Source organism: Ahaetulla prasina, chromosome 2, assembly GCF_028640845.1.
Source record: "Ahaetulla prasina isolate Xishuangbanna chromosome 2, ASM2864084v1, whole genome shotgun sequence".
Taxonomy (NCBI): Eukaryota; Metazoa; Chordata; class Lepidosauria; order Squamata; family Colubridae; genus Ahaetulla; species Ahaetulla prasina.
The window spans coordinates 2362753-2388772 of record NC_080540.1 but is presented as its reverse complement, the minus strand read 5'-3'; the positions used below and the strand labels follow the sequence as shown (position 1 = coordinate 2388772).

General features: G+C 47.1%; 1 protein-coding gene and 1 pseudogene across 1 annotated transcript; one reads left to right on the top strand and one right to left on the bottom strand.

Annotated features, from left to right (window-relative positions):
• LOC131192838 (zinc finger protein 420-like) overlaps positions 1–1094 on the bottom strand; it is a 265780-nt pseudogene extending 264686 nt beyond the window's left edge.
• Positions 1095–16609: 15515 nt separating this feature from the next.
• Positions 16610–24256, top strand: LOC131192709 (zinc finger protein 436-like). Its single transcript, XM_058172128.1, has 6 exons — positions 16610–16706; positions 17077–17678; positions 17935–18049; positions 18166–18233; positions 20319–20448; positions 22679–24256. The coding sequence occupies exons 2-6, from the start codon at positions 17265–17267 to the stop codon at positions 24100–24102; spliced, it is 2151 nt and encodes a 716-aa protein (XP_058028111.1). The 5' UTR covers positions 16610–16706; positions 17077–17264; the 3' UTR covers positions 24103–24256.
• The last annotated feature ends 1764 nt before the right edge of the window (positions 24257–26020 follow it).

Genomic DNA, 26020 nt, shown 5'->3' with positions numbered 1-26020 from the left:
TCTCCTGCTGGGCCTCCTCAAGGCCGACCCCCCCCCGACCCCCATTCGGCTCTTCCCCGGATCCCCGCTTCCCCTGCAGGGAGAGGGCGGCTGGGGAACATGGGACCCGCGAAGAGGCCCCACTCCTCACCCGGCGCACGGCTGGTTGCTCCCCCGCCAGATTCTCCCGCAGCCTCTGCGCCTCCTCCGGGGCGTCAGGGGTTAAGGAGAGCAAGTGCGGCGTCCTAGAGAGGCAAGGCTCAAGTGGGCCAATGGGGAAGCGCCAGGAATTCCCTTCCCTTTGGCAGAGCGCGCCCCCTGGTGGATTTGGTGAAACGTGCAAGGATCGTAGAAAGGGCGGGAAAGAGGAGCGCATGGGCGGGCGGGGATGATGGGCTTCGGAATAGAGGGAAAGGACCCTCTCCATGGCTCCCTGTCAAACAAAGGCCTCGGCGTCTCCAGAGGAGGCACTTTCTCCATGTTCCTCTCCTTCCTGTCCAGGAACCGTCTGCGGAGACGGAGAAAAACCTCCCTGGAGGATTTGAACTCGCCTCCCTCGAGAACAGCCGCCCTCGGAGGAGGCCTCAATAGGGGCCAAATCCTGTCAGAAACGGCCGGTCGGTCGGAAGGCGAGGACCGGGAGGCTCTCCGGGGAACTCCGGCCTGAAGGGGAGGAAGGTGGGACGCAGGCAGGGAAGCCGCAACCAGAAAAATGATTGGAAAGAGACCGGGGAGATAGAGAAAAAAGGTTCCACGATGAAGGAATATTCCAGGAATTTTACCACACAACGAGGCTCCTTTCATTGGGAAGCGAAGGGGAGGAAATGACGCCTCATCTCTGACTGGAGAAACTCAGGAAGGAAGATGGTGGAAAAGGGAGAGGAAGCTGAACTGGGAGGAGGAAAAAAAACCATTTCCACGGAGGGACCGAGGGGGAAAATTCCCCTCCAGAGATGAGAGAAGGAAGCTGGAGCCATTTCGGGGGGATTGAAGGGAGGATCCCCCTCCCACTTTCTCCGCTTCTCTCCCTCAGCGGAACTTTCCCGCCTCCTTCAGGTGACGTCACAAAGGACTCTGCCCGGAGACCGATGACGCTCAAGCAGCGAGAATTCCCATTGGTTCTGGCCCCTCCCAACTCAAATGTCCGTCGATTCCTCCTCGGGGGCTGGAAGCATCTGGCAGGGACCCCCCCCTCCCCCACTTCATTTCACAGATTTCTGCGCTGGATGAGAAAAGGGGAGGCGAACCCCAGAGCCAGGGGAGACTTGGGGGGGGTCACAGACACCCCACCCCCCAATCCGAAGGGAAGCCACGGAAACCCCTCAGCTAAACCACGAAGAGGCCGAGACGATCTGCAGGGATCCCTCCTAATCCAGCCGTATCCTCTCCCCCCCCCCCCCAGACCCTTCCCTGGGGAATCCTCTGCTCGGCTCTTTCGGGAAAGGCGCCGCTTCGCTTTAGGGGAGAAAAACGTGATTTCCCTCCTTGTAACCAGAGTCTCTCTTGCTCAGAACGTCTGGACGAAGCGGCTCCTTCCGATTTAGGGTAGATTCAGGGCTCTCTCCTCTCCCCCTCCCAAAACAGCCCCTCCCCAAGACCACCTCAAAGGGAAGGTCTGCAGCCCCCTCTCTTGCCCTCGACCCTTTTCCCCACTACTGGGGTCTCAGCCTCTACCTTCCCCCTGGAGCACTGAAGGCCCCTCCCAGCCCCTCTCCTTCCCCCGACAAGCCCCCTCCTTACCGGGGGTCTCCTTCCGCCCTTCGCTTCCGGGGATCCGGGCCAGCGCCCCCATCAACAGCAGCAGAAGGACCCCAGGGAAAGCCATGGCTGCCGCCCCACAAGCGCTCCCAAAGAGAGAGGTTCTCATATCAAATGACCTAAATGCCAAAGCCTACTGCAACTACATAGCAAAAAAGGCCCTAAGAGTTGTAAACCTAATTTTACGCAGCTTTCTTTTCCAAAAAATCTACACTACTAACCAGAGCATACAAAACATTTGCCAGACCTATTCTTGAATACAGCTCATCCGTCTGGAACCCATACCACATCTCTGACATAAATACAATCGAACGCATCCAGAAATATTTTACTAGAAGAGTTCTTCGCTCCTCCGAAAACAACAAAATACCTTATACCACCAGGCTTGAAATCCTGGGATTAGAAAACTTACAACTCCGTCGACTTTGACATGACCTGTGTTTAACACACAAAATCATCTATTGCAATATCCTTCCTGTAAATGACTACTTCAGCTTCAATCGCAATATTACAAGAGCAAACAATAGATTCAAGCTTAAGGTCAACCGCTTCAAACTTGATTGCAGAAAAATTGACTTCTGTTAATGCTCGGAACTCATTACCTGACTCCATAGTCATAGAAGTTAAAAAATTAGTAATAAATAGTCTCTACTCAAAATCCCAAAATCTTCAACTAAAAACTGTCTACTATTGACCTCACCCCATTCCTAAGAGGACTATAAGGTGCGTGCATAAGAGCACAAAAGTGCCTACCGTTCCTGTCCTATTGTCTATTGTTCCCTTCATTATATCAAATTAATATAGCTGATGCATATATATATATATATATATATATATATATATAGGTCTTTGGTTGTTCGGGTTTTCTCCCGTGTAAAATTGGAAGTGTCTTGGCGACGTTTCGATGAAGTCTCATTCGTCATCTTCAGGCTTCAGCTTCGTGCTTCTGGGAGCAATGTGTGATCGCAGCTGTTTCTTCCTTTTAACTGCTAGTGGGGGTTTGAACTGATTGGGTGGGAGCTTGGCTGTGCTCTGATTGGATGGGGGTTTTTCTGTGCTCTGATTGGCTGGGGGTGTGTCCTGTGTTGGTGGGGGCTTGTTTGTGCTCAGTTTAGTCTGCTGCAGGGGGATTTGAGCTGGTGAGCTGCATAGCTGTTGTTTGGCTTTGTGGTCGTGCTACATCTTCATGGTGGGTGTCAGTCTGCTGCATGAATGGATTGGAGGGGTTTGAAATGGCTAATGTTGCAGCTGCGGTCTGGCTTCTGGTCCTTGGTCGTGCTTCATGATCAGTGTGGGTTTGGGTCTGCTTTCTGGGTGGATGTGCGGTGGTGACATCCTGTGTGGACCTTGTGAGTGTGGGTCTGGTGTCATTCCTCGTGTTAGGGACTCGTTTGTCAATAAGGGCGGGTTTCCAAATGGCTGGTAGGCGGGAGGTGTCATCTCGTTTGTTCATGCTGTGTGGGCGTTTTTCTATCTCAATGGCTTCTCTGATTATTCTGTTGTTAAAGTGTTCAGTTTTGGCGATAGTTCTGGTCTTTTTAAAGTCAATATCATGTCCTGTGACTTTAAAGTGTTGGACCAGGGAAGAACCCAATGGCTCCCTAGGACACACCATCTACCAGAAGAAAACACACACAAACCGCTATCTGCACGCACTCTCACACCACCACCCAGCACAGATCAACTCCGTAGCCAAGACACTCATCTCCAGAACAAAATGCTTAGCTGATGAACAACACCTAAAACCCGAACTAGACACTCTCACTAACGTACTAACATCCAATGGATTCCAAAGAAATAAGATTACCAAGCTAATCCAAAAAGAACCCCCCACTAAAATCCAAGACAGAGAACAAGAAAACGGCACAGCCCTCCTCCCATATATAAAAGGCACCACAGACAGAATCAGCAAGATCCTCCACAAACACAACATCAAGACAGCATTCTGCACAAACAGAAAAATATCCACCATCCTAAGAAACCCCAAAGACAAAATTGAGTTAGAAAATCAAGGAGTATATGAAATCCCATGCACCGCCTGCCCCACCACATACATTGGACAAACCAACAGAAGAATAAGTGCACGCATTGAAGAACACAAGAACTCATTCAAAAAAGAGGAACCAACTTCTTCCCTGGTCCATATATATATCTCTCTCTCTTCATGATATGTTGTTTTAAAGAAAGAAAGACGCGGAGGCTCCCAGCCCCAGAGGCGAAATCAGAGGGGGGGGGTGTCTGGATGGGGGGGGAGGGACCGTTTTTCTCCTCGAGGCTTCTTGGGAGGGCGGAGGAGGTGGAGGACCAATGGCAATCTTCCCTTCTGTATCGTCATCGGTCTCCGGGCAGAGACTCCTTTGACTTCACCTGATGGAGAAGAGAGATCGGCGCAGAGAGAGAAGCGGAGAAAGTGGGAGGTGGATCCCTTCGGTCTTGGTTGGCCCGCAGCTCCAAGGCGGGTGGGGCGGTTCATGCCAGCCCCGAACAGGAGTATAGTACTCCCCACGATCCGGCGTGGAGTGGGGCTGCAGTGGATGAGGGAAGGGGAGGCGCAGCCCAGAGCCAGGGAAGACTGGGGGGGGGGTCTGAGTGGGCTAGCAGCTCGGTTTTTGGCTCAAGAATCGCTGGTATTGATCTCAATGGGAGATGAGTAAGAGGGGGGGCTCCCTCCCTTCCTCTTTATTTCTTTCCACTGGAAGGAAAACCTGGCTGAGAATAGAAGGAGCATAAACTATGACATAAGAAGAAAAAAGAAATAATTCTGCTAAGGGGTGGGAGGGAGTGGCAAAGAAAACTCTGGGCTCCGATCCTTTTCCAAACTGAGGGGAGGGCAGAAAACGCCGAACCCCCCCCTCCCTTTGGGAAAATGTCCTCCTCAGAGAGAAGCCGCAGCCCCCCCCCCCACCCCGCCATGGGCTCCACCTCCATGCGAGGGAGGGGAGGGTAAGTGGAGACCAGGCAGGTGTTGTTTTTTTGGGGGGGGGGCAGCTGTAATCTGGCTCCATGCCGAGGGGGGGTGTTGGGACCCCAGAGCTGCCAGAGAAAATCCTTGGGATACCGAGACTATGAAAGAAACAAATGTCTCCCTTTGAGAGAGACCCTTTCCTGGATTGGGAACCTAAAGGGACATCTAGTCCACCCCTCCACGCACACAGAGGAAAGCCTAGCTGAGAATCGTGAAGGGAGCTAAGAAAGTGGAGGCTCCTTTCAGGTCCTGTCCTGAACTTCCCCTTGAGCTGCAGCCCCCCCAAGACTGAACGGATCCCCCCCCCCCATTTTCAGCTTCGTTCTCTGCGCCGAACTCTCCTCCTCCTTCAGGTGAAATCACAAAGGACTCTGCCTGGAGACTGATGACCCTCGAGCAGGGAGAATTCCCATTGGTGCGTCAGCTCCTTCTGGCCCCGCCCAGCTCAAAAGCCAGAGGAAAACGCTTCCTCCCTCCTCCCATTCCTCCTCTGGAGCGCGCGCGCGCACACGCAAAAACGTTCGTTAAATGTTAAGATTTAACGAACCCCCAACTTGACCTCGCAGCCAGCGAGGTCATGTTGGGGGTCACACAGACACCCCCGAATCCGAAGGGACCCACAGAAAAGTCTCAGCTAAATCAGGGAGAGGCACCGCTTCGCTTCAGGGGAGAAAAACCCCGTTTCCTTCCTTGAAACACGCGTCTCTCTTGCACTGAATGTCTGGACGAACCGGCCCCTTCCGATTTCCCGCCCTTCGACCCCAAATGCGAAATCCCCTCTTTCTTTCTTTCTGTGGGTCAGGTCAGGGTCCCCCTTTTCCTTGCAAAGCGGCTCCGAACGAAGATCCCGGAATAAAGTTTGGCCGTTTCTCCTCCGCTTCCCCCCCTCCTTTCTTCGGAGAACTTCGCCAGGGGTTGGACTAGAAGACCTCCAAAGTCCCTTCCAGCTCTCTTGAATTCTGACTCAGACCGTTGTTGCTTCTGCCCGTCAATAAACCTCCTTTCTTAAGCAGCCTCCATTTGATTCCCTTCTTGGAACTGGAGCTGATTTTCCTTCCGACACTCAGGGGATAAAATAGAAACCCCCGACTGGAAGGGGCAGCTGAAGAGGTTTAATGTGGAGGGAATAAATATGCAGCTGCTCTCCAAAGGAAGAGGGAGACACGGACAATTTTAGAGTTTTATAGCTATTATAAATGTATTTAACATTCGCACCAAAGAAAACAGTCAGGAACATCCTGAGGTAAATCTCAAACGGCGGTCAGAAGAAAAAGGCGGGAACCGTAGCAACCAATCAAGACGCAGATCGTCTCAGGCGGCGCCCGCCTTCACTCAGTCACGACGGGGTCAGTATGTACTTTCCTTCTCAAGCCATTAAATTAAATATCTTCACATCTGAAGTGTTCAAAAAAGACCTAATACTTTTGAACACTTTGCTTTTGTCCATTAGACAGAACGCTCAGGCTGGAATGGTTTTTTTAAATCTTACATTGTGCTAAAAAGAAGTCAGTCTCCCCCCCTTTTTTTTTCTTGTACCTCAGACTTTTTTCCCCCTTTCTCCTTCCCTTAATTTCCTATTTTTCTTTTTCTTTGTGTTTTGCATAATAAACATAAACAAAGATTTTGAGACTCTAGAAAGTGCAATAAAGATGGAGGCTAAAGCATATTAAAAAACGGTTGCTGGAACTGGGTATTTTCTACTCTCATGAAAAGAAGGACCAGGGATGACATGATGGCATCTTCCAAAATCTCAGGGGCTGCCAGAAAAAAATTCTCTTCTCTTCTCTAAATAAATAAGAAAAAGTGGCCGAAGAAGCCCTCCATCAAGGAATTGAATGACTACAGACCAGTTGCTTTAACATCTGTAGTCATGAAAACCTTTGAAAGGCTAGTGCTTTCCTACTTGAAAACCATCACGGATCCGCTGTTAGATCCCTTGCAATTTGCATACCGAGCAAATAGATTAACAGATGATGCTGTTAATATGTCTCTGCACTACATCTTACAACATCTTGAGTCTCCAAAGATCTATGCAAGAGTCCTCTTTGTAGACTTTAGTTCAGCATTCAATACCATCATTCCAGACACTCTTCTAACTAAGCTAAACCAGCTACAGGTACCGGAACAGACTTGTAAGTGGATCACAAGCTTCCTAACGAACAGGAAGCAGCAGGTGAAGCTAAGCAAGATCACATCAAATACCTGTACAATTAGCACAGGGGGTCCCCCAAAGCTGTGTGCTCTCCCCACTTCTCTCTGTCTACCAATGACTGCATCTCCAACGATCCATCTGTTAAACTACTGAAGTTCGCAGATGACACAACAGTGATTGGTCTCATTCGAGACAATGACAAATCCGCATATAGACGAGAGGTCGAACGACTAGCCTTGTGGTGCAACCAAAACAATCTGGAACTGAACACACTCAAAACCGTAGAAATGGTGGTAGACTTTAGGAGAAACCCTTCCATACTTCCACCTCTCACAATACTAGACAACACAGTAGCAACAGTAGAAACCTTCAAATTTCTTGGTTCTATCATATCGCAAGATCTAAAATGGACAGCTAACATCAAAAACATCATCAAAAAAGGACAACAAAGAATGTTCTTTCTGCGCCAACTCAGTAAGCTCTAACTGCCCAAGGAGCTGCTGATCCAAATCTACAGAGGAATTATTGAGTCTGTCATTTGCACCTCTATAACTGTCTGGTTTTGTTGTGTCTGCGCCCCCCCCCGAGCTGGGTCCCTTGCCAGAAAGTGACTTGGAAAGTGAGAGGGAAGGGCCATCAGGACTTACCACGGGAGCACTGGCTCCCCTGGCTCAGCTCCAGGAGCCAGAGGCAGGCCAGGTGGAGGAGATAACAAAGCCTCCGTCCCCTGACTCTTTCCCCCCCAGCTGATGGCAATTAGGCCTGGCTGGACCCTAGGTTTCGTGGCAGGAGAGGCGGGAACAACAAAAGCAGGGGTGGGGCACGCCTAGGAAGTGCTGAGTCATGGAGCCACACCACACAGGATATAAAACCAAAGAGGGCTGCTATGCCTCTTCATAGCAGGCAAAATCAACTGCTTAACTAAGAGCTGAAGTACTGTTTGTTCCTGGGTGACTCATCGGCATCAAGGGAGATAACAGAGTCACTTGGCAGATGCTCGTTAGTTTGCTGCCAGAGCTAATAGTGCCGGCTAATTAAGCCATGGTGAGGGGGGACAGAACAGGTTTGGTTCTGCAACCCAACTAGAAAGACACAGACTTCAGAGGATAATTAGAACTGCAGAAAAAATAATTGCTACCAACCTGCCTTCCATTGAGGACCTGTGTACTGCACGAATCAAGAAGAGGGCCGTGAAAATATTTGCAGATCCCTCGCATCCTGGACATAAACTGTTTCAACTCCTACCCTCAAAACGACGCTATAGAGCACTGCACACCAGAACAACAAGACACAAGAACAGTTTTTTCCCGAAGGCCATTTTTATTTATTTTATTTATTTATTTTTCGCATTTTTATACCGCCCTATCTCCCTAGGGACTCAGGGTGGTTTACAGCCGAATAAAACATACATCACTCTGCTAAACAAATAATTCCCTCAACACTGTCAAACTATTTACTAAATCTGCACTACTATTAATCTTCTCATAGTTCCCATCACCAATCTCTTTCCACTTATGACTGTGACTGTAACTTTGTTGCTGGTAATCCTTATGATTTATATTGATACTGATTGTTCCTGATGGCTTATTTGTACCCTCTGATTATCATTAACTGTTGTATCATTAAGTGTTAAATTTGTACCCTATGACCATCATTAGTGTGGTAAATGTTGTACCTTGATGAAGGTATCTTTTCTCTTCGTCTTTTATGTACACTGAGAGCCTATCCACCAAAGACAAATTCCTTGTGTGTCCAATCACACTTGGCGAATAAAAAAAATCTATTCTATCCTATTCTAGAATAGAATAAAATAGAATAGAATTTTTATTGGACAAGTGTGATTGGACACACAAGGAATTTGTCTTGGTGCATATACTCTCAGTGTACATTAAAAAAAAAAAGATACGTTCATCAAGGTACAACATTTACAACACAATTGATGGTCAATATGTCAATATAAATCATAAGGATTGCCAGCAACAAGTTATAGTCATACAGTCATAAATGGAAAGAGATTGGTGATGGGAACTATGAGAAGATTAATAGTAGTGCAGATTTAGTAAATAGTTTGACAGTGTTGATGGAATTATTTGTTTAGCAGAGTGATGGCCTTCGGGAAAAAACTGTTCTTGTGTCTAGTTGTTCTGGTGTGCAGTGCTCTATAGCGTCGTTTTGAGGGTAGGAGTTGAAACAGTTTATGTCCAGGATGCGAGGAGTCTGTAAATATTTTCACGGCCCTCTTCTTGATTCGTGCAGTATACAGGTCCTCAATGGAAGGCAGGTTGGTAGCAATTATTTTTTCTGCAGTTCTAATTATCCTCTGAAGTCTGTGTTTTTCTTGTTGGGTTGCAGAACCGAACCAGACAGTTATAGAGGTGCAAATGACAGACTCAATAATTCCTCTGTAGAACTGAATCAGCAGCTCCTTGGGCAGTTTGAGCTTACTGAGTTGGCGCAGAAAGAACATTCTTTGCTGTCCTTTTTTAATGATGTTTTTGATGTTAGCTGTCCATTTTAGATCTTGCGATATGATAGAACCTAGAAATTTGAAGGTTTCTACTGTTGATACTGTGTTGTCTAGTATTGTGAGAGGTGGAAGTATGGAAGGGTTTCTCCTAAAGTCCACTACCATTTCTACGGTTTTGAGTGTGTTCAGTTCCAGATTGTTTTGGTTGCACCACAAGGCTAGTCGTTCGACCTCTCGTCTATATGCGGATTTGTCATTGTCTCGAATGAGACCAATCACTGTTGTGTCATCTGCGAACTTCAGTAGCTTAACAGATGGATCATTGGAGATGCAGTCATTGGTATACAGAGAGAAGAGAAGTGGGGAGAGCACACAGCCTTGGGGGGTCCCTGTGCTAATTGTACAGGTATTTGATGTGATCTTGCTTAGCTTCACCTGCTGCTTCCTGTTTGTTAGGAAGCTTGTGATCCACTTACAAGTCTGTTCCGGTACCTGTAGCTGGTTTAGCTTAGTTAGAAGAATGTCTGGAATGATGGTATTGAATGCTGAACTAAAGTCTACAAAAAGGATCCTTGCATAGGTCTTTGGAGACTCAAGATGCTGTAGGATGTAGTGCACAGCCATATTAACAGCATCATCTGTTGATCTGTTTGCTCGGTATGCAAATTGCAAGGGGTCTAACAGCGGATCCGTGATGGTTTTCAGGTAGGAAAGCACTAGCCTTTCAAAGGTTTTCATGACTACAGATGTTAGAGCAACTGGTCTGTAGTCATTCAGTTCCTTGATGGTGGGCTTCTTCGGCACTGGGATGATGGTAGAGCGTTTGAAGCAAGAAGGAACATAACACATCTCTAGTGATTTATTGAAAATATGGGTGAAGATGGGGGCCAATTGGTCAGCACAGACTTTTAAGCAAGAAGGAGTTATCTTGTCTGGGCCTGGAGCTTTTCCTGGCTTTTGTCTGTGAAATAGGTCCTGCACTTCTTTTTCTGTGATCACTAGGGGTTGTGAACCCAATGAAATGGGATCAGTTGTAGGAGGCTTGGCTGTTGTTGGTGTGTCTGAGATGGGGGCTGTGGAGATAGGTGGCTGTAGTTTCCTTTCAAACCTGCAGTAAAACTCATTCAGGTCATCTGCCAGTTGTTGATTACGTTCAGCCTGGGAAGGAGGTTTGCCATAGCCGGTGATATTTTTAAGAGTTTTCCACATGTTTGCTGGTTCATTTGCTGAAAACTGATTCTTTAGCTTTTCAGAGTAGCTTCTTTTTGCTGCTCTGATCTCCCTTGTTAGCGCATTTCTGGCCTGATTGTACAGCATTTTATCACCTTTTCTGTAGGCCTCCTCTTTGGAGTGTCGTAGCTGCTTAAGTTTAGGTGTGAACCAAGGTTTGTTGTTGCTGTATATTCGCAAGTTCCTTGTAGGTACACATAGGTCTTCACAGAAGCTGACATATGATGTTACAGTATCTGTGAGTTCACCCAGGTCTGCAGAGGTATCTTTAAAAATATTCCAATCAGTGCAGTCAAAACATGCCTGTAGCTTTAAATTTGCCTCCTCCGTCCACGTCTTCACTGATTTAATTATTGGTTTTGTGACTTTAAGTCTTTGCCTGTAAGCAGGTACAAGGTGAATCATTCAATGATCAGAGTGTCCTACAGCTGCACGTGGTAAAGACCGATAAGCATCTTTTAGTGTTGTGTAGCAATGATCTAGAGTATTCTTGCCTCTGGTGGGACAATTGACATGCTGAAAGTATTTTGGTAGCTCTTTCCTTAAGTTTGCCTTGTTTAGATCTCCCAAAACAATGGCCAGTGAATCAGGGTGTTTGGCTTCAGCCTCCATGATTAGTCAGCTAAAGTTCGTAATGCCTTGTTTACACAGGCTTGTGGTGGGACATAAACAGCAATTAGAAGAAATGAGGAAAATTCACGAGGCGAATAGTAAGGTTTGCAGTTGATAATTAGAGTCTCTAAATTGTTGTCACAGAATTTGTAAATTACTTTTAAATCTTGACACCACTTTCTGCTAATATATAGGCACAAGCCTCTTCCTTTCTTTTTACCAGATGTTTCTGGAACCCTGTCTGATCGTTCAAATTGAAACCCTGGAATGTTCAGGCTGCTATTTTCAATTGATTCATTTAACCAGGTTTCAGAGAAGCATAGGACTGCTGAATTGCGAAAATCAGAATAGTATTTGTTTAAGAGGAGTATTTCATCCATCTTATTTGCAAGTGAGCGTATATTTGTTAGGAAAATTGAAGGCAGAGGAGTTTTAATGCGACTTCTTAATCTGTTTAAGATCCCAGCTCGTTTACCTCTTTTCCGTCGCTTTCGTCGTTTGTTTTTTTTGGTAATCCATGGCTCCGTGGGAATTGCCTCCTCCTGTATTAGAATCTCCTCCGTATTTGTAAAGACAGGTGGGGGTTGTTAGATTCGGGCAATAACGAGGCAGGAGACCAGATGAGTGACAACAGCTCTTTAGTTTATAGTGAACCCAGCAAAAAACATCCGGCAAAACCCCTCTTTATATACAGTTCTATGGGAAGCTTTAACCAATCAGCAACGTGCATTTTCCCGCCCAAATTTCCCTCCAAAAACCTTAAAGATACATTACACTCCTTCCCTCCCAGAACGCATTGTACCATATTTACATAAACATTTACATCTTATTTTTCTACGTAATCACGCAGGTAGACAGGGCGTCTTCTAATTCGTTCAGACCTGCGCACTTCATTTTCTGGGAGTGAGTCGAGCTGGCCGGAGGGATTGTTAGTTCCTTCCAGCTCCTCCTCCTGGCCATCCGGCCCTGGATTATTTGCAGAATTTTCCCTGCTTTCCTCAGAAGGAACCAGTTGGCGTCGCTGGACTTCGACGGACTCAGCTAAGTCCCCCGTTCGCCCCGGGTTGGAGTCAGATGTGAATTCAAACATGCTATAGTCAGGGCCTGGCTGATTTGTCTCTGTTGTATTTGCAATGCGTTTTCTTATTTGGTCTATGTGGCGTCTCCAAACCCGGCCATCCTCCATATCTACCAGATATGATTTTGGTCCGGTTACTCCAATGATTGTTCCCCTTAACCATGTTGGGCCCTCGCTATAATTGTGTGCCCACACCGGGTCGCCTTCTGTCATTTCTCTTGTTTTACTGTGTGCCCCCTTGTACCCATCTGGGGTGTATGTTGGATTTAATCTGTCTAGCGGGCACCTGAGTTTCCGCCCCATCAATAGTTCCGCCGGGCTGCGGCCAGTTGTCACACAGGGGGTTCTATGTTGGACTGCTAAAAATGTATCGATTTTAGCTTGCCAATCGCCTGGCCTTATCCTAGATAATGCTTCTTTGGCGCTCCGGACGAAACGTTCTGCAAGCCCGTTCGTCGCCGGGTGGAAAGGCGCCGAGAGGACATGTCTGATGCCCTCCTCTGCTAAGTACCCCTCAAACTGGGTTGCCGTGAATTGCGGGCCATTGTTGGAAACTAGGGTGTCGGGCAACCCATGGGTTACAAATAGGTGTCTCAGGACTGAGATCACGGACTCGGCTGTCGTGGATCTCATAAGAATGATTTCCAGCCATTTGGAGTAGGCATCTACTACTACTAGAAAGGTTTGCCCGTGGAATGGGCCGGCAAAATCTATGTGTATCCTAGACCATGGCCCTTGTGGCTTCTCCCATTCTCGAATTGGGGCTGTAGGGGGTAGTGGTCTTGACTCTTGGCAGGGTTGGCATTTCCCTACCGTATCGCTAATTTCCCTGTCCATCAGTGGCCACCAAACATAGCTCCTCGCTAGACTCTTCATTCTGACAATACCCGGGTGGCCCACATGCAACAATTCTAACACACTTTTTCGCAATTTCTCGGGGATAACCACCCTATCCCCCCATAACAAACACCCCCCTTGAACCGACAGTTCCTCTCGTTTCTTTGCAAATGCGTTAAAACACTCGCCCGGTGCAGCGGGCCATCCCCTCTGCACCCAACCAATTACAGTTCTTAAGATAACGTCCTTGTACGATGCCCTAGCCACCTCCTTAGATGTGACTGGGCCAGAGTCCAAAGAGTCAATTAGAAGGACGGGTGTCCCCGGGGTTGGGTCCTCAATAGTCTCTGGTAACGGGCATCTGCTCAGAGCGTCTGCATGCCCCAGTTCTTTTCCCGGCCGGTGAAGTAGTCTGTACGAATATGCCGCCAGGAAGATAGTCCATCGGGTCAGCCTGGGTGACAAGGCAGCGGGTGTCGGGCGGTCGCCCGCTAGGAGTCCCAACAGGGGTCTATGGTCCGTTACGACTTCGAAATCTCGTCCGAACATGTATTCGTGAAATTTCTTCACCCCTGAGACTATGGCCAACGCCTCCCTATCCAGCTGGCTGTAATTTCTCTCGGCCGAGGACATTGTGCGGGAATAGTAAGCTATGGGGGCTTCCCTTCCGTTCGGCAACCTATGGCTGAGCACAGCCCCCACCCCGTAGGGAGATGCATCGCAGACTAAGACCAATGGCAACGTTCCATTGTATTGAATGAGTAGACTGTCACTGGACAACAGGTTTTTTACCCCTTCGAATGCCTTAGCTTCCACCTTTCCCCAGGACCAAACAGCTTTCTTTGCCAGCAATTTGTGTAGCGGCTCGGCAATTGTTGCCTTGTTTTTTAGGAACACCGCATAGAAGTTGACCAGACCCAAGAATGCCTGCAACTCTGTTCTATTTTTGGGAGCAGGGGCCTTTCTGATGGCCCGTACCTTGCTCTCCGTGGGGTGAATTCCGTCCCTGTCTATTCTGTAACCCAGAAATTCTACGGACTCAACCCCTATCTGGCATTTATTCAGCTTCACTTTAAGTCCGGCAGACCGGAAAATGCCCAAAATTTTTCTTAGTCGAATTCCCAATTCCTCTAAATTTTCCGCTGATACCAATACGTCGTCGAAGTATGGTACCACCCCTGGCAGGCCTTGCAAGAGTCGCTCCATTAGGTTCTGAAATAACCCTGGAGCCACACTCACTCCAAACTGGAGCCGGGTGCATTTAAATGCCCCCCGGTGCGTTACAATTGTCTGCGCCTCAGCTGTGCTGCTATCTACGGGTAGCTGTTGATAGGCTTGAGCCAAATCAAGTTTGGCGAAAACTTGCCCTTGGCCTAACGAGTGCAGTAAGTGTTGCACTACTGGGACGGGGTATGCACTCTTCTGCAATGCTTTGTTTAGCGTTGCCTTATAGTCAGCGCAAATCCGGACCGACCCGTCCGGTTTGACTGGGGTGACTATAGGTGTCTCCCATTTTGCATGATCAACGGGCACCAGTATCCCCTGGTTTACTAGTTTGTCCAATTCCCGGTCAATCTTGGGCTTTAGGGCGAATGGAACCCTCCTAGCCTTTAACCTGATAGGGGCAACTTGTGGGTCTAAATTGAAGGAAATAGGGGTCCCCTCGTACTTGCCCAGGCAATCTTTGAAAACGTCCTCGAACTCCTTCAGCAGTTCACTCTTGAGGTCGATTTCGTTTCTGAATACCCCGGTCACTCCCATGCCCAAAGCTCGGAACCAGTCAAGTCCAAGCAAACTCGGTAAGGTTCCGTCTACTATGGTGATTGGCAGGGTTTTCTTGAACTGTCCATACTTGACTTGGACTGACGTTACCCCTCACACAGGAATTCGATTTCCTTGGTAGTCTTGCACTCTTAGCTTCTGGGTCTGTAACCGGCGCTTCGCGATGGCTGGCAAGTCTCTCTTGAGGGTGTCCCATGACATCATTGTGATAGATGAGCCGGTGTCCACCTCCATCTTGCAAGGCACCCCTTCGATGTGTGTCTTTGTAAAAATCTTTTTTTCTAGCCGCGTCGATGCGAGGCCCACTCTTGCAGTGGTCTGGTTTAACTTCGCGCCCTTTTTGAATGGACCAATCCCGGGCCGCTTCGCGGTTCCCGCGCTCTGGTTGGTCGGTTTGAATTTTTGGCAGGAAGGTTGGGGGGCTCGACAGGCCTGCGCTATGTGACCTTTCTTTTCGCACCGCCGACACGTCGCGTCCTTGAATTTGCATTGTTGTCGTTGGTGTTGGCCCCCGCAACTCATACATTCACTCCGGTCCTCTCTCTCCGGCCTCCCGGTGTGGAAAGCCTCTTCCTCTTCCTCACCTTCCAACTCGGCCTGGACTTCCTCGTTGTGGACCGGTGTTGTTTTCGCTCCGGCCCCTGGTGCATTTGGCTTTTGCAAGGTTTCTGCCGCCTTGGTAGACATCTCATGAGCCCTGGCCTCGTCCAAGGCTAATGCCAGGGTCAGGTTGCTTTTAGACAGCAGCCACCTTTGCAATCGGATGTCTCTGACCCCGCAAATGAGCTGTTCGAGTAAGGAGTCCTCCAAATCTCGGTACTCACAGTGGTTCGCGGCTTTTCTCAATGCCGCCATGTACACGCTTATCGATTCACCTTCACGCTGTACCCTCTGCCTCAACTCGAACCGTTGGACGAACTTTGAGGGTACGGGGGCGTAATGCGCTCGAAGTGCCGTTTGCAGTGTTTGCCACGGTACCGACTGTACCGGCGTTGGCTCTGAAAGTGACTCCGCGGTATCGAAGACCTCTGGACCGCAGTGGCTCAGGAAGTACGCTCGCTTCCTATTATCCGAAACCCCTTGTAGTTCGTTTGCTTCGAGGAAACACTCGAAATGAGCCATGTATGACCCCCATTTCTCCTTTGCTGGGTCGAATGGCGGTGGCGGCGTGTAGCTGGACATCGCTACTTTCCGTCCTTGAGACTGGCTGGGTTCGCGCCTTTTCCGCTCCTTCAGCTCTTTTCCCGATCTCACTGCCTCAACATCCCACCTTCGTCGCCAATGTTAGATTCGGGCAATAACAAGGCAGGAGACCAGATGAGTGACAACAGCTCTTTAGTTTATAGTGAACCCAGCAAAAAACATCCGGCAAAACCCCTCTTTATATACAGTTCTATGGGAAGCTTTAACCAATCAGCAACGTGCATTTTCCCGCCCAAATTTCCCTCCAAAAACCTTAAAGATACATTACAGGGGTGAGTTCAAAGAAAGCTGCTTCTTAAAGAAATATTCCTTAATTTTTAGCAGATGGTCTCGTGAGTAGGAAATCCGTAGTGAATCACAAAGAACAATTAGAAATAAAGAAACAATTAGAGAGCATTAGAGAGCATTCTATCCACCAGGGAGCGCCCTCTGCCAAGGGAAGGGAACCACAGGCGCTTCCCCATTGGCCCACTGGAGGGCGAACGTCACATCTGACTTTCCAGAAGTGGCTGAGAAGGAAGTGACATCACAAACGCTGGCCTCTCTAGGACTCCGCACTCGCTCTCCTTAATCCCTGGGATCCCGGAGGAGGCGGAGAAGCTGTGGGAGAATCTGGCGGGGGTGACATCCAGACGTGCCCCGTGTGAGGACGGGGGGGCTCTTCCGGGGTCCCATGCTCCTCAACCCCCCTCTCCCTGCAGGGGGAACTGGGGATCCGGGGAAGGGCCCGAGTGCGGGGAGGGGAGGGTCGGCCTTGCGGAGGCCAAACAGGAGAGGAGAGAAGCCGGGCGAGGAGGAGGCAGGATTCGCACCAGGCTCCCCGAGGGCCCCATCCTGTCTCCGGAGGGGGAGAGAAGCGGGGGGGCCTCTCCAGCTGCCTCCTTCCCGGCCCTGCTCGGGAGACCTTGGCCTGCGCTGGGATGAGCCGCTTGGGGCTTCGGGCAGGTTGGGTGAAGGTCGCTCAGTGGCTGAATCCCACTTTCTAATTCTTTATATTTTTCTTCCCATCTCAGATACAGAAACTGGAAGCCATTTGTGGTCTTTGCAAGGCAAACTTTTCTCTTGGGGGAGAAAAAAAGAGCAGAATCGCTTGCAGGGATCAGTCCTGCGGCCCCAGAAATGGTCCCGTGAAGGAAAAGGCATCTGGAGACCCACAGAGTCCTTGGAGCCATTTGGAGTTGCTCTGCAGGACAGAGAAAGGATGGAGACCCAACCTTTGGGAAAGGAGGGAGCCGGAAAAGGCCCTTCAGCTGCTCAGCCTGGGAAGTGGGGGAAGCTCTGGACTAGAACCGGGCAGAAGATCCTGGAGGAGGAAACCATCCTCCCTTCAGAAGTTCAGCCCTGGAACTTCATCCAATACCGGGAGGCGGAGGGTCCCCGAGGAATTTGCAGCCAACTACATGAGTTTTGCAGGCGATGGCTGAGACCAGAAAAGCACACCAAAGCCCAGATGCTGGACCTGGTGGTTCTGCAGCAGCTCCTGGCTCTCCTGCCCTCAGAGATGGAGGGGTGGGTGCGGGAGTGTGGAGCAGAGACCAGCTCCCAGGCGGTGGCCCTGGCTGAAGGTTTCCTCCTGAGCCAGGCGGAGGAGCAGAAGGAGCAGGTCCAGTTGCAGGTGAGAAACTTTAGGGAGCTCAGAAGGGAATAAAGAATGCGTTTTTGAATACTTCACCCCTCCTTCCCAAACTTCTTTGGTGTTCATAATATCTGGCAATTCTCCAATTCTTGTAGGACATTGTTCCATTGTTTTCTCACTCAATGTCACTGATGGATATTGGGGGTTTTGAGGTTGTGTTCCGAATATAAGAATCCATTTTATTTCGTGTGATGTACCTTAATTCTGCTTTTATTTTCCTTCTTCCTATTTGAAGTGCTGCACTGTGGAGATCAGAGATCCTGAGGGAAGGAAGAACCCATCAAATCCCCCCCAGGAGCTATTTTTCAGGAGGATCCCTTGGGAAGATCAAAGTCAGGACACCTCAGGAGGTAATGGAAGATCCTCCGATTACCCATCTGTCTTCCCTTCGCTTTCTCTTCTCTTTGATAGAATACCTCCTCCTATTTTGTTAATTATGCATTTTGAAATTATTTATTCCTTACAGAGGAACAAAGAATGAAGGTTTCTGGTTTTTATGACGGAGATCAAACAGCGGTTGACCCTCCAAATCAAGTAAGAAAGGGAAAATTTATTAGATTTCTATTCTCCCTTCAGGAAGTGAAGCGGGTGTGCAGAGTGCTTTCTCCTTCCATTTTCCCCCCTTGTTTGGACTGGGTTATTTTTGTGTTCTTCCACAAGATGGAAAGCAGAATAGCAGCTTTAAGTTGCTGTCAGCCAGCATAGCTTCCTCTGGTTATTTTGTTTTGTTCGGTAGTCCTCCAACTTTGAGTTTACAAGAAGCAATTTTTTAAAAGTCTTTCAAGAAATAGGAATAAACGTATCACAGTGACAGTAACTGCAACAAACACTTTTTTTTGGGGGGGGGGTGTAATTCTTTGACTTGGAATTGTGCAAGGCTAATGAAAAATAAACACTCACATTATATAAACCCTCATTTAAAACCTGTAATTTTCTCTTTGTTTTCTTCCTTTCAGCCAGTGGCTCAGACTACTAGATCAATCAATGATAGACAGAGTGATAGGTCAATTAATCCAGAAGTGGGATTACTTTACTGAAAGGCACTGAAGGTTTTGCAGAATTAATGAACTTGATAAAACTTCCCCAGATATTTCTTCAGTGAAAGCAGTTTTCAGATTTGCCCGTTTTCTCACCTAAATTTAGGACTTGTGTGACGCACAGCCATTTAATTGAGTGCATATCTTTGCTTTGGAAATTTGGGAACAATGGAACAGAATAACAGAGTTGGTAGGGATCTTGGAGGTCTTCTAGTCCAGGGGTCTCCAATCTTTTGGACCACAGGCACCACTAAATTCATAATTTTAAATCCTGTGGACCACTAATATGATCTGCCTAATGACCGGCTTTGTGGGTGGGCCAACTCAATGACAGTCACATCGAGGGGCCCCTCGCCGGCCTCTACTCACCCCTCCCCTGGCAGCCACTCTTCACCTCCCCGTTCCTTAGGACCCCAGCAGGAAGCAGTTGTTGAAGCTAAGCAGCCACCACGAGAAAGAGTGTTAGCAAACAGCTCAGTTCAAATTGGATCTGGCCTGTGGAAGTGCAAGGCCAGGTACCAGTGCCTGGAGGCTCAGTGGGCTGAGATGGTCAGCCAGTTCCAGGCCATGATGCAGTCCCACTGGAACAAGGCCCTCCGGCTCCTTGCCACCAGCAGCACTTCCGTCCAGCCTATGGCCAAAGCCCTGGCACACCAGGAGGCTGAAGCAGACCCCAAGTTGGAGTTTCTGCCCCCCTCCAACCCACACAAAAAGATTCCGAAGGGGGAGACTCTCCGCAGCAACACAAACGTTCATTGCACGTATCCAGCCCAGGGGCCGCAGTTTGAGGACCCCTGATTTAGTGCAATATTAAAAAATGCAAATAATTTTTTTGCGGACCACCAAAATTTTCTCGTGGGCCACCAGTTGTCCACGGACCACCTGTTCGTGACCGCTGTTCTAGTCCAACCCCCTGCTGTGACAGGAAGCCCTATAACATTTCAGATAAATGGCTGTCCAATTTTGTTCTTTTTAAACACCTCCAGTGTTGGAACCCCCACAATTTCTGTAGGCAAGTCAGTCCACTGATTAATTGTTCTCACTGTCAGAAAAATTCTCTTTACTTGAAGGTCGGTTCTCTCCTGTTCCAGTGGGACTGCATCATGGCCTGGAACTGGCTGACCATCTCAGCCCACTGAGCCTCCAGGCACTGGTACCTGGCCTTGCGCTTCCACAGTTTCCATCCACTGCTTCTTGGAACACTGCTATCATGTCATCCCCTGGTCCTTCTTTTCATGAAACTAGACATACCCATTTCCAGCAACCTTTCTTCATATGTTTAAATTTTTGGCACACAAAGAGAAACAGGTTAGCCATCACTGACCTATTCTATGCTAGTGCATTTGGTTGTTCTTTCCTAAATGTAGAACCTTACATTTCTCACTGTTGATTTCGTTTTGTTAGATGGGGCCCAATCTGTCGATCCTTCTATTTCTCAAGCTTCTCTTCTGGAGTGTTGCTTTCCTGTCAATTTGGTCTTGTCTGCAAATTTGATGAATTCCTTCAACCCCCTTGTCTAAATCATTGATGAAGATGAACAGATCTTGCAATTCCTTCTGTTCTGTTTTTTTTCCATGTTCAGGAGAGTCTTGTGTCCTTCGAGGAGGTGGCTGTGTCTTTCTCTGAGGAGGAATGGTCTCTTCTGGATCCGGACCAGAAAGCGCTGCATTCGGAAGTCATGCTGGAAAACCATAGGAACGTGGTCTCTCTGGGTAAGAGTTCTCTAGTCCCCAATCAGAGAGTTCAAGGAGACAGATTATAGTTATTTTTTTATTAAAAAAAACACTAATCAGATACTGTCTCCTGGGAGGGAGAAGGAAAGGATCTGACCTTCTCGTACTCCAAGGAAGGAAGGAGTCAATGTCTCTTTCCTTAGATACTTTCTCTGCCATTTCTTATCTCTGTTTTTCCATTTCTATTTGAATTTATCTGTGGGGGCTAAAAAGGACGAGGTGTGCTTTTATGTGTCCTCTGGAAGTCATGTGAGAGGAATGTGTTGTCATTTGTTCTCTGAAACCTCCAAAATTGTGTGAGAACAGAACTTTCACACTCAGCCCATGGAAGAGCATTCTCCCAATCCAATTCAAGAACAAAGGCCTCATGCAGTGTGACTCAGACAATCCTAGGGTACAGGCAATCTCCGAGTTATGACAGTTCACCTAGCGACCGTTCCAAGTTACGACCAGCCCTCCCCCTAGTCCTTGAGACCCAGTCCCGAAATTATGTGTGTTGCCGCACCACGGCCGTTGTTCACACTTACAAATGACAGCAGAGGCGGTGCAACATTCGGTGCAAAAAAGTGGCTGGAAATGTCTATGCATCTTACAGAGCGAATATGGGCCTGTTTTTGGCCTCCCAAACCCACCATGTGTCCCATTTTTGCCTTCTCCGGCATCAGGGAGGGCAAAAACAGAATGTGCAGAGGCCAAAAACTATTTTTTTTTTCTTGCTTTCCTTCTCTAAACCTACATGCGTCTTATGGTCCACATTGGGAAAATGTGGCGAGCTGTCAGTTCCTTTCCTTTGCATTTGCAGAAAAAAGAGGCCTAATCTAATGAGAGAGACGCAAGATCAGTAGTGGGAAATCTAGCACTATTGATCTCACGTGATCTCGCACTACAGTGCTTTAGGCCTCTGTTCTCTGCTAACCAAGGCCTGCACGAGATCCAGGGCAAAGTGCTTTGCAAAGAGAGGGAAGGCCTGTTCATATTTAAAGACTTTTGCCCTGGATCTCGTGCAGTCCTCAGTTCTTAAACAAACATCGGCCTAAAGTACTGCAGTGTGAGATCACGCAAGATTAGTAGCCTGAGATCTTGCACTACTGGTCTCATGTGATCTCGCACTAAAGTACTTTAGGCCTCCTTTCTCTGCGAACTGACGCCTGAACCTGATCCGGTTCAATGGGAGGCTTCAGGAAGGGATTTCGCTCCAAAGTCTCATCGCTGGGATCAAGGAACGGGACGAGCGGGGGTCCCACCTGCCAGATGGACACCGTGGAGCAGCTGTTCCAAGATGCAATAGGGAAGAAGGAGATTGTTTCAAAATTGTTTCATTTCTCACAGTTCTCTGCTGGTATTAACCCACCCTAATAAATGTAATAAATATATTTAGGCAAGAAAAACAAAATTTACAGATACAGTATACGTGGTACCCTGCTCAATAGTAGTTGAACCATTTAGATATGAGCCAGCCGTGTGCAGCAGCTCCCAAAAAAGCCAACAGAGTTCTGGGCTGCATAAACAGAGGGATAGAATCAAGATCACGTGAAGGGTTAATATCACTTTATAATGCCTTGGTAAGGCCACACGTGGAATACTGCATCCAGTTTTGCTCGCCACGATGTAAAAAAGATGTTGACAAGAGTAACAAAGATGATTAGGGGACTGGAGGCTAAAACATCAAGAACGGTTGCAGGAACTGGGTATGTCTAGTTTAATGAAAAGAAGGACTGGGGTGACATGATGGCAGTGTTCCAATACTGCCACAAAGGAGACGGAGTCAGGCTATTCTCCAAAGCACCTGAAGGCAATGGGTTGAAACTAATCAAGGAGAGAAGCAATTTAGAACTAAGGAGAAATTTCCTGACAGAGCAATTAATCAGTGGAACAACTTGCCTCCAAAAGATGTGAATGCTCCAACACTGGAAGTTTTTAAAAAGATTTTGGATAACTATTTGTCTGAAGTGGTCCTGCCTAAGCAGGGGGTTGGACTAGAAGACCTCCAAGGTCCCTTCCAACTCTTGTTATTCCATTCTGTTCCTTAACTCAAAACTGACCGAGTGAGGTTTGCATATACAGTATATACCATAGATCACACCACTGTAAGCATGCATACAACCTAATGGAATTTCAGAGAAACTCAGAAGGAAATTCATTTGACTTTCTACACTTTGATCTTTTTCTCTAACCTTGTGATCATTTTCATTTCCCTTTTGCTTTGAAGGTAATAATGGACAGGAGAATCAAGATTTCTGTGAACGGTTTCAAGTGATCTATGCTAAAGATGGAACAGAGAAGTTTGGAATTCGAATGGAATTAGGAAGCCATGAGAGAAACCAGTCAAAGAATTGGAATTGGGAAAGTTCGTCTTCCACCGATGCTCCAATGGAAGACTTTCTTGCCCAACAAAAGAAAAGAATGAAAAAATACATTGAGAAAAGTGTGAAACTAATCAAAGCTAAAGTACAAGTAAATGAAAACTATTTAACCCAAAACAAAGGAGAAGATGCTATAAGAAGACATAACGGACAAAATTATAATGGAACATTCATTCGTTCACTTGGAAATAACTTACTTACATCTGAAAAAACGATTGACACAAAAGAGAAACCTTATAAATGTTTCGAATGTGGAAAATATTTTAGAATAAGCGGGCAACTCACTATCCATAAAAGGATTCACACAGGGGAGAAACCATTAACATGCATGGAGTGTGGAAAGACGTTTACACAGAGCACTGGATTTACAAGACATAACAAAAAGATCCATTCAGGAGAGAAATCATTTAAATGCACGGAATGTGAAAAGACCTTTGCTGATAGCAGTACACTTACTAACCATAAAAGAAACCACACAGGGGAGAAGCCATATAAATGCATGGAATGTGGAAAGGTCTTTGCTCGAAGAGGTCATCTTATTTCCCATAAAAGGATCCACACAGGAGAGAAGCCGTATAAATGCATGGAGTGTGGAAAGACCTTTGCTCAAAGAGGAAATCTTATTTCCCATAAGATGACCCACACAGGAGAGAAGCCGTATAAATGCATGGAGTGTGGAAAGACCTTTGCTCATAGCAGTATACTTACTAAACATAAAAGAAACCACACAGGGGAGAAGCCGTATAAATGCATGGAGTGTGGAAAGACCTTTGCTCGAAGAGATAGTCTTATTTCCCATAAGATCATCCACACAGGAGAGAAGCTGTATAAATGCATGGAGTGTGGAAAGACCTTTGCTTATTGTAGTGGCCTTAGAAGACACACAAAGCTCCACACAGGAGAGAAGCCGTATAAATGCATGGAGTGTGGAAAGACCTTTGCTCATAGCAGTACACTTACTAACCATAATAGAAACCACACAGGGGAGAAGCCATTTAAATGCATGGAGTGTGGAAAGACCTTTGCTCGAAGAGATAGTCTTATTTCCCATAAGATCATCCACACAGGAGAGAAGCTGTATAAATGCATGGAGTGTGGAAAGACCTTTGCTTATTGTAGTGGCCTTAGAAGACACACAAAGCTCCACACAGGAGAGAAGCCGTATAAATGCATGGAGTGTGGAAAGACCTTTGCTCAGAATGGTCCTCTTACTTCTCATAAAAGGATCCACACTCAGGAGAAACTATATAGCAATAGCAATTCCACTTAGATTTATATTCTACTCCACAATGCTTTACCACTTTATCTCTGAGCAGTTTGCAAATCTGGGTCCTCATTTTAGGAACCTCAGAAGGTTGAATTAACTACTAAAAGTAATCTATACGAGTTGAAGGTGTTTTCAATAAAATGCCAATTTGAAACTTTTCAATTTCCACTTACTTAAAAATGCTCCATCCATTTTCTTGCTAAAATATTTTTTCTCATCCAGAATTTGCATTTTTGCTCAAACGAATAGTCACAATTTTCACTTTGTAAAGCCACTGCCTTCTTTTTAGCTATTCCACAAAGATCTTTAATGTTCCCAGATGCAAATGGGCTTATTATGAAAAAACAACAACAGCCCACACCTGAAATGTTTTTCTTTGTCTGAGTGGTAACCAGATTAGAGCCCTGTTTTAAATTAAGAGTTATTAAAAACAATTTCTCAAAACTGAGAAATTGTTAGCAAAGTACTTGGAACCGGAACAGACCTTTTAAGGATCCTCTTGGGGGAGGCTCACTTAGGACCGCCACCCCCCACCCCAATTAATCCATCTAAGAATTGTGCCAGTCTCCATCCCTTCCCTCTGCCTCCAAATGAAAAGGAGACCCTGAAAGGAAGCTAGGGGAGGATCTCAGCAGGAGAGGATCCAGGTTGCCATTCTCCCCCTCCTTCCTACCTGCCACCTTCAACCTCCATTTTCAGAGGTTGCAAAAAAGCCAGAAATTCATCAGCTAGTGGGAAAAAAACCATCTCTTTGCATCTGAGAGCAGAATTATGTCACGAGGGCTGAGGAGAAAAAAGATGGGGAAGAAAACTAGAATATAAAGCGAAACCTTCAGTTTAAATAAGGTATTTTAGAGGGTCTGCACGAAAAACACAGGAATGGCCTCCCCTTCTTCTTCCCTTTCATCCCCCCACCACCAGGCAGGCCCACACTGCAGGGGGCTGGTTGATAGGCATGGAGAGACAGAAGGAGAATCCACACCCCTTTCAGGAAGGAAAAAACCGGGAAGAACCAGCAGTTCATCTTCCAGGGTTTAATTCTCTTAATTAGGGGGTTAATCAAGAGAGGGGATCTCCCTCCCCCTCCCTGCAGATGTTTCATATGAAGAAAGAAGATGGGGCTAGGATGTGGGTGGCAGCAAAGAGGGGAGCCTGGAGTCATTTGGCCAGAAATTGTGTGAAATGTCACGAAGGAAAAAGGGGGAACCACAGCCCATAAAAGGAATGGAAAAGAATGGCCCCCACCTTCCCTTTCCTTCCCTTCGGCAATTTCCCAAAACTCGAAAAAATTCTGGGCAAGATTTGTGTGTCTGTGTGTGTGTGTGTTTCCATTGCAATGTAAAATTTCTGGCTTCTACAAGAAAAAGCTGCAAACATTTTCAAAAATTTGTTGTCTCTAAAGCAAGGGAGGTTTCCACCCCACACACATTTTGTTTTTTGTTTTTTAAAAGAATGAAAGACTAAAAAATCACCAATAACTTATAGGAGAGGATGAGATGGAGGAGAAACTCACCTGCAGGAGGTTGGATGGGAGTTGCTGAAAAGAGAAAAAGACCCAATCAGGATTGTTCCACTCCCGACTTTGCAATTAGCCTGAAAAGGCCCGTTAACTCTAGCAAACAGGTTTTCATACAGATCAAGTTTATTATAGGCATCCTCAAATCAAAGACTTAAAGTCAAGGTGAGATTCATCAGAATATTCATAATCTATCCCATTTCCTAGTGTAAAAGCCTGGAGGAACTTGTCCATGGGGTTGCGATGGGTCAGACCCGACTTTGCAACTAACAACAACAAAAGTGTAAAAGAATGGTGGATTTGTCCCCCTGTTCAGAAATTATGTTTCTCTCTTCCTTGGCAATTCGTAATAACCGGGGCTTTGTTCTACATGCAGGCAGAGAGCCTCAGTGGGCAATCAGACAC